Source organism: Macaca fascicularis, chromosome X (genome assembly GCF_037993035.2).
Source record: "Macaca fascicularis isolate 582-1 chromosome X, T2T-MFA8v1.1".
NCBI classification, from domain to species: Eukaryota; Metazoa; Chordata; class Mammalia; order Primates; family Cercopithecidae; genus Macaca; species Macaca fascicularis.
Window position 1 is genome coordinate 30,692,799 of NC_088395.1, and position 12,553 is coordinate 30,705,351.

General features: G+C 38.1%; 1 protein-coding gene across 36 annotated transcripts in view; it reads left to right on the forward strand.

Annotated features, from left to right (window-relative positions):
- The window catches only part of GK (glycerol kinase), an 81,221-nt gene that overhangs the window by 38,752 nt on the left and 29,916 nt on the right, over positions 1–12,553 (forward strand). For 18 of the 36 annotated variants that reach the window (XM_065538299.2, XM_065538303.2, XM_065538304.2 and 15 more), the window contains 7 exons: positions 64–140; positions 3,409–3,546; positions 5,235–5,344; positions 5,806–5,872; positions 7,527–7,544; positions 9,545–9,580; positions 9,975–10,042. In XM_065538299.2, coding sequence (XP_065394371.1) covers positions 64–140; positions 3,409–3,546; positions 5,235–5,344; positions 5,806–5,872; positions 7,527–7,544; positions 9,545–9,580; positions 9,975–10,042 — 514 coding nt within the window. The remainder of the gene's footprint in view (positions 1–63; positions 141–3,408; positions 3,547–5,234; positions 5,345–5,805; positions 5,873–7,526; positions 7,545–9,544; positions 9,581–9,974; positions 10,043–12,553) is intronic. The other 18 variants (XM_065538301.2, XM_074028938.1, XM_074028936.1 and 15 more) reach the window with 1 other exon arrangement.

Here is a 12,553-nt window from a genome sequence, read left to right on the forward strand (position 1 = left end):
TTCAGTAAGTTCTTATTTTTTAAATGAAGTTTTTCATGTATATTATTTTATTTTGGTCTATAGTGTGGCTTGATCTAAGAACCCAGTCTACCGTTGAGAGTCTTAGTAAAAGAATTCCAGGAAATAATAACTTTGTCAAGGTAAGAATTTCTTCAAAAGTATACTACAAGAATATTTCTTTTTTTAAAAAAAGGTTGCAGATTTCACTAGAAAGAAGCATCTTATGGTACAATAGTTATTTGATACAATTTATAGAATCTTTTTCCCGGATAATTGAGGCCAACTCAAGTCTTTACCTTCCTGTCTTTCCTGCTCTGTGGTGGATTGGAACAATAATACCACAAAATTGACAGGCTGGAGGAGATTATAATGTGTCCCAGTGGCTTCAGTCATAACTTCCCTAGGGGTGCTTTCTTTTTTTTTTTTTTTTTTTTTGAGACAGAGTTTCACTCTTGTTGCCCAGGCTGGAGTGTAATGGCACAATCTCGGCTCACCGCAACCTCCACCTCCTGGGTTCAAGCAATTCTCCTGCCTCAGCCTCCTGAGTAGCTGGGACTACAGGCACATGCCACCACGCCCAGCTAATTTTTTGTATTTTTAGTAGAGATGTGGTTTCACTGTGTTAGCCAGGATGGTCTCAATCTCCTGACCTCCTGATCTGCCCGCCTCGGCCTCCCAAAGTGCTGGGGGCGGTGTGCTTTCTATAATTGAACTATGCTTTCCAAATCTATCCCTGTTATTTTCTACTGCCCATCAAAGAATGTTCTGGCTGTTTTTGAGTTTTTAAGCATCTGGATTCAGGGAGAGAGAGAAAGTAGAAAATGCTCTAGCTCTTTATTGAACCCCTCTTCCACTTTCTTCATATGAAGAAGGCTAATAAAACTGCCTACTTTTCAGTCCTTATATAGATCCCTCTTCACATAAAGGAAGGGAGAGTGAATTTTTAAAATAGGCAAGGAATTTTTTTTAGCAAGGTCAAGGCCAAGTTCTTCTAGCATCTAAAAGGAAGTTCCCTTTTTCTGTTTTTGTTTTTTGTGTGTGTGGTTTTTTTTTTTTTTTTTTTTTTTTTTTTTTTTTTTTTTTTTTTGAGGCGGAGTCTTCACTCTGTCGCCCAGGCTGCAGTGCAGTGGCACCATCTCGGCTCACTGCAAGCTCCGCCTCCCGGGTTCGCGCCATTCTCCTGCCTCAGCCTCCGGAGTAGCTGGGACTACAGGCGCCCGCCACCGCGCCCGGCTAATTTTTTGTATTTTAGTAGAGACGGGGTTTCACCGTGTTAGCCAGGATGGTCTCGATCTACTGACCTCGTGATCCGCCCGCCTCGGCCTCCCAAAGTGTAGGGATTACAGGCGTGAGCCACCGCGCCCGGCCGTTTTTTGTGTTTTTGTTGTTGTTGTTTATCCCCTTTTTATTTGTCAGTTGGATGCTTGTGTCATTTTCTTCTAAAACTACTGTTGAAATCCCATTAATTGCAGTAATCTGACCATTCCGTCCCCCCACAATAACTTCAGACTTGTCCTGAATAAATCATTTTCTATTCCGTTCCCTTCATCACCCTGCCCAACCCTCATCCTCACCTCCAGCTGCACTCTGCTTCAAGGGATGCATGTTTTTCTCTCCAATGTCATTTTAGGCAACTTTTACACTTTCTACCCCCATCATGAAAATAAGATATTATGTATTACCTTGCCATTGACTTTGTGAGATCTTCCCAGGTCGTCTTTTGGGATGACCCTTGGTCCTTCAAATTAAATAATATTTCCATAAATTATCTCCTTCCTTTTTTTTTTTTTTTTTTTTTTTTGAGATAGAGTCTTACTCTGTCATCCAGGCTGGAGTGTAGTGGCACAATCTCTGCTCACTGCAACCTCCACCTCCCGGGTTCAAATGATTCTCCTGCCTCAGCCTCCACCGTAGCTGAGATTACAGGCATGCACCACCAAGCCCAGCTAATTTTTTTTCTATTTTTTAGTGGAGACGGGGTTTCACCGTCTTGGCCAGGCTGGCCTCGAACTCCTGAGCTCAGGTGATCCGCCTGCCTCAGCCTCCCAAAGTGCTGGGATTACAGATGTGAGCCACTGTGCCTGGTCTCTTTTCATTATTTTTGTACATTGATTATTATTATTTTTTTTTAAGAAAGCTAGAAAACCTTGAGTTAAGATTTTTAATTTACAGGTTGCATTAGAGTATTACATATTTTGGTTTGAGTTTTCTTACAAAACCATACTTGTATGAGATAGGAGGGAAAAAGTTATCACTCTCTGTAGTTAGGTGACAAATGAGAATAGGGATGGGGAGGGGAACATAGTTGCATTATTTTTGTGTGTGTATTTTCTTAACTAGTTAACTTTAATCAGCCTTTATATATGCATTTAGTGTTTAATATACTAACCACAAATGAGTTGGGTTTGACCCGTTCTCAAGGAAGATTGGTAAGCACATGTGTGTTTCATTTTTACCCATTAACCTTTCTTCAGTTCATGTTCCCTCTGTTTAATATATTTGCTAAATTTAGGCAACTGCTGTTTTATATAGAGTAATTCTGTGTTGTTTTATTCATTTTTTATTTATTTTTTTGAGACAGAATCTCGCTCTGTCATCCAGGCTCGAGTGCAGTGGCGTGATCTTGGCTCACTGCAATCTCTGCCTCCCAGGTTCAATCGATTCTCTTGTCTCACCTTCCCAAGTAGCTGAGATTACAGGTGTTCACTACCATGCCCAGCTAAATTTTTATATTTTTAGTAGAGACGGGGTTTCACCATGTTGGCCAGGTTGGTTTTGAACTCCTGACCTCAAGTGATCCACCCGCCTCAGCCTCCCAAAGTGTTGGGATTACAGGCATGAATCACCACACCTGGCCCTGTGTTGCTTTGATTTGGCATGTCTTTGAGTTCTACTTTAGTGTCTACTAATTTCATGTTATGTTATTTGAACATGTGTGTGTATATATGTAAAATATGTTATTAAGTCTTATTGTTTTAAAAGTTTTCTGGTTATGATCATTAGTTTATGATTTGGTATACTCTCTGATTTTTAATAGTTTAAATACCATTTTTATGGAATATAAAATAAACAGCATAGTTTTGAACTAGGTTATACATACAATACTAATTTATTGCAAAAATCAACATCTGCATTGTCACTATCTAATTACAGGATGTTGTGTCATTTAATTTTTTCTTTACCTTGCTACGTGGATGCCCTTTGAACTGTAAACATGTCACCCTAATCTTTGTTCATGAACATGCTTTCCTGTGCCATGAGACAGGAAAAGTATTTTTATTCATAATACTATGGGATTGCCTTCAGGGTCTTTGAATATTTTGTGATTTGTTGAGTTCTTTGGTTTGGTGGTTTTGTTTTAAACTGTTACACATTTCATTTGCTAACTGAACTTCACAACTGTTTTAGTCCAAGACAGGCCTTCCACTTAGCACTTACTTCAGTGCAGTGAAACTTCGTTGGCTCCTTGACAATGTGAGAAAAGTTCAAAAGGCCGTTGAAGAAAAACGAGCTCTTTTTGGGACTATTGATTCATGGCTTATTTGGGTATGTTTAAATATAATGGATATATGGAGAATTTTTTCAGAAATTTTTCTAGACTGCCTTGCCTATTGTTTTCTACTAGCAGGTCAGACTTTTTAATTAGCAGCATTATGAAGAAAAACCACTCAAGAAGCAGCAGGAGAACATTTCAGCTTCCATTCGAGAAGGATTTTTGCCTACTTCCTCTTTATTTTTTCTTGTTTTATTTCAGTGAAAACGAAGGATAATTACCAAAACTGTATCTCATATCTATTATCTTTAGGATGAGTAATTTAGGTACCCTTTCTCTATTGTTTGTTATATACTCCTTTCCCACTAGCCATGTCTTAGACAAAATAACACTTTAGCAGGATAAAATACTTAGAGTACTTTTATGTTTTGCTTTCAACATTACACAACTGTCTCGTATAATCAAGCCATAATATGAAACTAAATCATAGTGGACATTTCTATTCAGAATCTCTTTGCCTAAGCTGAACACGCAGCAATCATCAACCTATGGCCAATCTTGTTTCTACTATACTCACATATTCTTTCTCCCCACAGATAATTTTAAAACAAATGCCAGACATTTCATTTTATTTGTAAATATTTCAGTATGTAATGATCTTTTTCAACATTCAAGGAACGTCAAGGAAGTATTGTCCCCACTCTCACTTGCCAGATCCACAGAGCAGGTCTTTCAGAACCCGTATCAGGAAGAGGCACATTCTTCACCTCTCCATGTGCTTGGCCAGGACAGAATGTGCTTTGTGTTCATGGCCAGCCATTTTCACGTGTGTCAGTCACAGTCGAATGAGTACCTTTGACAATTGCATCGACCAGAGTAAGGCAAGATGTGGAAACCGTGAGCTGCAGGAGACTCAAGGGAGCACATTTTGGCTATAACCCACTGGATGCTGTTTATCGACCTTTGTTCCTTTCCTACCTCTTATTGCTTCCATGTAAAGGAAGGCAGCAGTGCCTCCAGTTCAGGCATGTGGGTATACCTGAGAAAGAAAGTTTAAAACTCTCCTTTTAAGATATATGCTTAGGTGAGTGTAGGCAGCATAATGCGAATTGTTTAAACAACAACAGCAGAAACAACAACAAAAAAACAGAGATAACAACAACACAGAATTCTCTAATAATCCTTGTGAGGCAAATATTTCAATTTATTTCATCTTGCCAAATTTAATAAGACTCTGAGTTTTCTAAACATAATAGGATGAAAACAAAACTGATTTTTTATTTATCCATCAAGTAACTGGAATTGTGCTGATAAGCTGGCCACTAGCCACATTTGGCTATTGAGCACTTGAAACATGATCAAATTGAGGTTTGCTGTAAGCATGGAATATACACCAGATTTCAGAGACTTAGTACAGAAAAAAGAAGGTAAAATGTCTCAATATTTTCACTGATTATATGTTGAAATGATATTTTGGATATATTGGGTTAAATAAAATACACAGTATTAAGATTAATTCTACCTGTTTCTTGTATACTTTCAACATAGCTACTAGAAAATCTAAAATTACATATGTGGCTCACATTTTATTTCTATTGGACACTGCTGTAAACTAGAAAACTAGATAAATGTAATGTTCCATTGTTTTGCTTTATATGCTCTGCTGATTATGACCCTTAACAATATGTAAATTAAATTGCAAATAAGTACAAATTTAACCTGTCTTTTTTATTCTGTCTAGAGTTTGACAGGAGGAGTCAATGGAGGTGTCCACTGTACAGATGTAACAAATGCAAGTAGGACTATGCTTTTCAACATTCATTCTTTGGAATGGGATAAACAGCTCTGCGAGTGAGTTCTGCTTTGTTCTACATATAGTTTTCCCAATACACTACCTATTTATAACCGAAATCTTACTATTTGCAGATGTCAGTGGAGCACCAAAATTTAACTGTTGATATTTCAACTACAATATGCAAATCTATGTTGTGTGTTTTTTAAAGAGAGACTATTATTGCATATATAATAAACAGGCCAAATTAATTATTCTTCATGGAAGATTAGGTTCCTTTATAAAAGTACTTTGGTTTCTGTGTGCTAATTTTTATTGATTGACTTGCATAAAGTTAGAATGTTAAATATCTAAGAATACAACTATGTTCTGTTGGCTTATGTATTTATTACTATCTAACTCCATGCTCAAAAACATCCATTTCTAATTGTTATTTACACTTTTTGCATTTAAATACATATATATGTTTCTATATGTCTATTTAAAGCAGTGTTAAATACCCAATCTTATTGTTTTTCAGATTTTTTGGAATTCCAATGGAAATTCTTCCAAATGTCCGGAGTTCTTCTGAGATCTATGGCCTAATGGTAAAAAAAAACAAAAAAAAAAACAAAAAAAACAAAACAACAACAACAACAAAAAAGTAAAAACCTAATAATTAAAGTTTTTTTTATTAGAAAACACCTTTACTATTCGAAATTTAAAGGTCAACTGTGTTATATTTTGTAACTTAAAAACTTTAAAGCCCTTCTTATCAATGGATTTGCATTTATAAACTTTAATTGGTTTTTCTTTGAGTATTATTATTTTAAAAGAATTAATGGGATACTCTAACTTTAGATGTTGGCATGAGCCAATTTATTCTTTGAATCCAAATAACTGTTTAGTACTTGTGGTGTCTGCTTTTAATTTAGCGGAGAGACTCTGCATATTTCGTAGTGTTCTTTTTCCCGTTGTATCTTTTTTTATGGCCAAACTATGTTATATATTAGATTCTTTATCTGCCTGAGCAAAATTTAGCAAAGAAACTGAAAGCAAAGAGTCTGTTTCTTTTTTTTTTTTTTTTGAGACGGAGTCTCGCTGTGTCTCCCAGGCTGGAGTGCAGTGGCGATCTCGGCTCACTGCAAGCTCTGCCTCCCGGGTTCACGCCATTCTCCCGCCTCAGCCTCCCAAGTAGCTGAGACTACAGGCGCCCGCCACCACGCCCGGCTAGTTTTTTGTATTTTTAGTAGAGACAGGGTTTCACCATGTTAGCCAGGATAGTCTCGATCTCCTGACCTCGTGATCCACCCGCCTCGGCCTCCCAAAGTGCTGGGATTACAGGCTTGAGCCACCGAAGAGTCTGTTTCTGATTTGGGATTGCTAATTAAACTAGTTTCTGTAATGGACATTTTTACTTTTTTTTTTTTTTTTTTTTTTTTTTGGAGACGGAGTCTCTCTCTGTCGCCCAGGCTGGAATGCAGTGGCCGGATCTCAGCTCACTGCAAGCTCCGCCTCCCGGGTTTACGCCATTCTCCTGCCTCAGCCTCCCGAGTAGCTGGGACTACAGGCGCCCGCCACCTCGCCTGGCTAGTTTTTTGTATTTTTTAGTAGAGACGGGGTTTCACCGTGTTAGCCAGGATGGTCTCGATCTCCTGACCTCGTGATCCGCCCGTCTCGGCCTCCCAAAGTGCTGGGATTACAGGCTTGAGCCACCGCGCCCGGCCTACTTTTGTTTTAATTGAAATCCAGTAAAGATATAGCTTCAGCAAAAAGTGTGCATTAAGAGTCTGTGGTTAAACATCAGGAATGAAAACCTCTAGGAGGATTTGCACTGGTGTTTGAGCACAAAAATCTGGAATTTATGATAATACTCAAGAGTAAGTCCGATAAATTACAAAAAGTATTGCTTAGACATTTCGTGAAAGATAAGAGAAACTTCACTTACAAAGTTAATATAGATGAGCACTAAGTGCTCTGGATAAAGCTTGAGCAAGAATTTTTAACTGTTTCATTTACAATAAAGCTTTTTAAGGCAACATAGAATTTCTTAAGGGAGCCATAGTCATTGCTTATCTACAGTAAAAGTGCTTTGATCATTTCATAGCTGTCTGCAAACTGACTTGGGTCAAGGAAAAAGAAATGATGCTTGAGAAATAGTTTCAGAGGATGGTTAGAAAAAAAACGTTGAACTGGCCTAGTTTTCTCTTGCATTTAAAATATTATGCTTCTATCCTTCTTTTTCCCCCTTGCTGACTGTAGAAAATCTCTCATAGCCTGGTGAGTAGGTTGCCCACCAATTATGTACCCATTCATTTGGAAAAGATACAGTGCACTTCCATTTATTTTTACACAAGCAGAAGTCCATTTACTAAACATATATATCTAGAACTTCCGTGACCTTCCAAATTATTATAAGCTCTAGTCACATTTTAATTTTAAAAAACCTTAATCCTGTTTGTTTTTAAAGAGTAATATTCTAAAATAAAAGACTAAGGTAGTTTCCTGGAATGAGAGATTCTGATATTCTCATAAAGTACAACTGTGATGTACTTTGGGCTTTACCATAATAGGGCAATTAGATAGATATAGTTTGAAACGTCTATTTTAAATGGCATATTGACCACCTTTCCAGACCAGTTAGTTGGAAATGCACTGTTACTTTTTCTGCATGCTTCATCAAGGATGCTCCAGGAGGAGCATCAGAGGTCCCTCCCTATGAAGAAAAAAGAGCACTTTACATGCCTGAACACACATAGTAGATCCTGTTGATAGTTTGTTAATTTTGAAAGTATAAGCAAAGACTTCTTATAATATTTAAATATATCAGGATATATAGCTTCTAGGTTTCCTATAGATTCACTTTAAGCCTTTTATGAAATTTACCCTTTACTTAATATCCAGGTTCAGATTTTCAAAGAATATATACAGTAAATAAAAATAGCAGGTTTTGAATTAACTGGAAAACATGAAAGAAATAAAATAATACCAGCTATCTAGAGGACGTTTTCTGTTTTGTAAAGGGTTTCTACGTATATCCTATTATTTCTTCCTTATCGTAGCTATGTGAGGTGGATTCTATTCTTGCCCTCACTTTAATAGATGGGATATCTAAAGCTCTCAGAGCCTGGGAGATTTGCTTATACGTGGCAGACCAAGGAGTCAGGTCCAAAGCTTTAGTTTGGTGCTCATCCTAGTACATCACTCCTACTTCACTCCTACTTATATATATATATTTTTTTTTTGAGACGGAGGCTCACTCTATCACCCAGACTGGAGTGCAATGGCACAATCTTGGCTCACTGCAACCTCTGCCTCCTGGGTTCAAGTGATTCTCCCACCTCAGCCTCTTGAGTAGCTGGGATTACAGGCACCTGCCATTATGCATGGCTAATTTTGGTATTTTTGTGGAGATGGGGTTTTACCATGTTGGCCAGGCTGGTCTTGAACTCCTGACCTGAGGTGATCCTCCCACCTCGGCCTCCCAAAGTGTTGGGATTACAGGCATGAGACACAGTGCCCGGCCAGGGATTCTATTTCTTAGTTCTCCTAATTCCTTAATATCATTAAATATTGCCTTAAGTTAGTATGTTTTTTTAAAAATTAAGGTTGTAAAGTCTACAGTCAGTCACTTAAATCTCATTTTTCTTCCTAGAATGCTGGCCATCATGATCAAAATAAAAACCAGTATTTGTGACATAAATTAACTGTTGCTTATCTAAATTTGAAGAAAGATGTTTGCTATGAACAAATAATATCCAATACCTGAACACTCTTGTGTTTAGAGCAGCTTGAGTAGAAAGAAAAGTTGCTAAAATATGGCCTTGCAAAATAAATATGTTTCATACTGGTTTGATGGCTATTGCAAGAATATATTAGTCATTTCACTTCTTAATAATGGCAATAATAGCAAAGCACTAATGAACTTGAGCAACCACGTAGCCCAATCTCCATTTTGTAGAGAAATAATGTGATGTATTGAGAGGTTTCAGCAGCCTGCTAGTGGATTAATACTAACTAACTAACCAAGAGTAGAGCCCTCATTTACTGGCTCCCCGTCTAATGTTTTATGTTCATTCTCCAGTGCCACATCTCTTCCTGTCATTCTAGGAATACTTGTAGTATCTGTCTCTGTATCATTCATTTAGTTGAAATGCTTTCTTTGTCTTGTCTGCCCACATCCTCTGGCACATTGCTACTTGTGTTCACTCTTGTTGCAGTTATGTTAGTAGAGCCAAAATTTTGTGACTATTCATAATCCTTTTTTTAAATTTTATTAGAAAGCTGGGGCCTTGGAAGGTGTGCCAATATCTGGGGTAAGTTTCATCACCAAGTATCTTCCCATCCCCACCCTTTTCCATGTCAAGGCTTTCCTCCTCTTAGTTCATCAGTCTGCCCCTTTTTAAACTAGGGAAAACAAGTGAAAGTCACAAAATTGGCTAATTCTTGTTCTTATGTGACATACTGTAGGCCATTGAGAATCTTTTGAATAAATTAATTTTAACTCTCCCTTCCCATACCTATTCTCTTATATATTAACAAATGGTATTACCAAATGGGGAAAATGGCCAAATGGAGAAAATTCAAAGTAATGTAGACAGTTCATTCTTTGATAAATAAAAAATGAAAAATAAATCCTATGGCTCTTCTAAAAAGGAAATTAATACTATTGTATTAGTCAGTGTTCTTTATTGTCATTTGTACTTTCAGTGTTTAGGGGACCAGTCTGCTGCATTGGTGGGACAAATGTGCTTCCAGATTGGACAAGCCAAAAATACGTGAGTTTAAGAAACAGACTTAAAAACCAGTACTGTTTTGTTTTTTCTACTTGGTGCTTTGAATAAGGAATATGGATCTTATAAAGACCTTAATTTGTAGGCCGGGCACGGTGGCTCACGCCTGTAATCCCAGCACTTTGGGTAGCCAAGGCAGGTGGATCACCTGATGTCGGGAGTTCAAGACCAGCCTGACCAACATGGAGAAACCCCGTCTCTACTAAAAGTACAAAATTAGCTGGGCGTGGTGGCACGTGCCTGTAATCCCAGCTACTCAGGAGGCTGAGGCAGGAGAATCGCTTGAACTCGGGAGGTGGAGGTTGCAGTGAGCCGAGATCGCGCTATCGTACTTCAGCCTGGGCAACAAGAGCGAAACTCCGTCTCAAGAAAATAAAAATATAAATAAATAAATAAATAAATAATATTACCTTCAAATAAGTATAGTGATTGGTGGAACAGAAAGAAAGTGCCAGCTTCAGACTCAGAAGGCGTGGCCCAAAGTGCTGGGATTACAGGTATGAGCCACCGCTCCTGGCCAACGTAATCTTTTAAATATTAAAAAAGCTACCTGCCAAGTATATGTATTCATGAACAAAAATGAATATGCCTCAAAAGCTGAAATGATAGTGACAATTATAACACAAGCTCAGCCAATGGCTATTGTGTTACCTATAATGTTTCATGTGCTTTAAACACATGATATCATTTAATCCACATATAGATCCTATTATTCCCATTTTATACATCAGGAAACTGATAATTAAAGAAAATAATTTATGCAACAGCATACAACCAGTAAGTGGGAGATGTAATATTTGCACCCAGATCCATCTCATTCCTTAGCTAGGGTTCTTAACCTGTGTACTATACTACCTCCTGTATGGAAAAGATTTCTATACGACTGGCAAGAGGCTACATTTAATTGTTCTCTTCTTGAGGATTTCCTAATTATCTCATCGATTTTAACTTCAGTGGTTAAGTTCTTCCTTTGTGAATAATGGAATATGTAACATTTCTAGATTAAACGTTCTTGTAATCTAGCAGGGTCAGCGGTTCTCATGCAAGAGTGTGACATTATTTGTGTGAGAATTTTGTTGTTGTTGTTGTTGTTGTTGAGACGGAGTCTGGCTCTGTCGCCCAGGCTGGAGTATAGTGGCGCGATCTCGGCTCACTGCAAGCTCCGCCTCCCGGGTTTACGCCATTCTCCTGCCTCAGCCTCCCGAGTAGCTGGGACTACAGGCGCCCACCACCACGCCTGGCTAGTTTTTTGTATTTTTTTTAGTAGAGACGGGGTTTCACTGTGTTAGCCAGGATGGTCTCGATCTCCTGACCTCGTGATCCGCCCGTCTCAGCCTCCCAAAGTGCTGGGATTACAGGCTTGAGCCACCGCGCCCGGCCTGTGTGAGAAGTTTTTGAGGAGAAGGGATGTGGGAATTCTTTGCAGGTCATGGTAATCTGAGATTACATGACCAAGAGCATTTGAGTCAGCCTGAGTCTGGAAACATTCTTGGAATCTGGGTTCCAGGCAGCTGAATCAAGAGTCAAGAGAAATAAGGTAGAAAATTAGGTTATTTTTCTCTTTCTTTCCTCCTCTGCCAGGAACACTACTGCTAGTAAATCAAATGTTATCTATATTTTAGGTGCCTAGCATGGTACAATCAGCCCTCTGTATCTGCAGGTTCCATATCTGTGGATTAAAAATATTCAGGAAAAAAACCCATAAAAAATAACAATACAACAGAAAAATACAAATTTTAAAATACAGTATAACAACTATTTACACAGCATTTACATTGTGTTAGGTATTATAAATAATCTAGAAATGATTTAAAACATACAAGAGAAGGATGTATGTAGGTTACATGCAAATAGACACAATTTTATCCACAGTACTTGAACATCCTTGGATTTTAGTATCTGTTGGGGCGGTAGGGGACCCTGGAACCAATCAATGCCGTCCGCCCCAGATACCAAGGGATGACTGTATGTAGCATATGGTAGGTACCCAATACAGTAGCCTGCTTTTCCTCTTCTCTTTACTCCCCTCCCCGCTAGCATTATCAGCCAAGTCCTTAAGTGATGAATTTAAGTTAGGGAGGACTTGTTTGAGTACCTCTGCAGCTACTACAGATTGGAAGAGGGAAACAACAAATTATAAGATCTTTGATCTCATATTTATCTCCCTGAGGGAAAAGAACACAAATATGCAGTTAATCATGTATAAATCAGAACTTATGTGCCATGAGAAACTTTGAAGCAAAGCTGTTGGGTTTCAATGGGAGGAAATAAAAATTACAAAAGATTATCTTAGTAACGAGATGCTTTGAAAAATGAGCAGTATTGGAGGGTACAGGGAACATGGAACAAAGATACGTATGGGGAAATAGAAGACTTTGTTTAGAGAATATAGAGAACATTAGAGTAGGGAAGTGACAAAAAATATAAAGCTAGGATCATGTTGTGAAGCCTGATATTTCAGGCTAAGGAGCTTTTCTTGATAGGCAGTAGGAAACT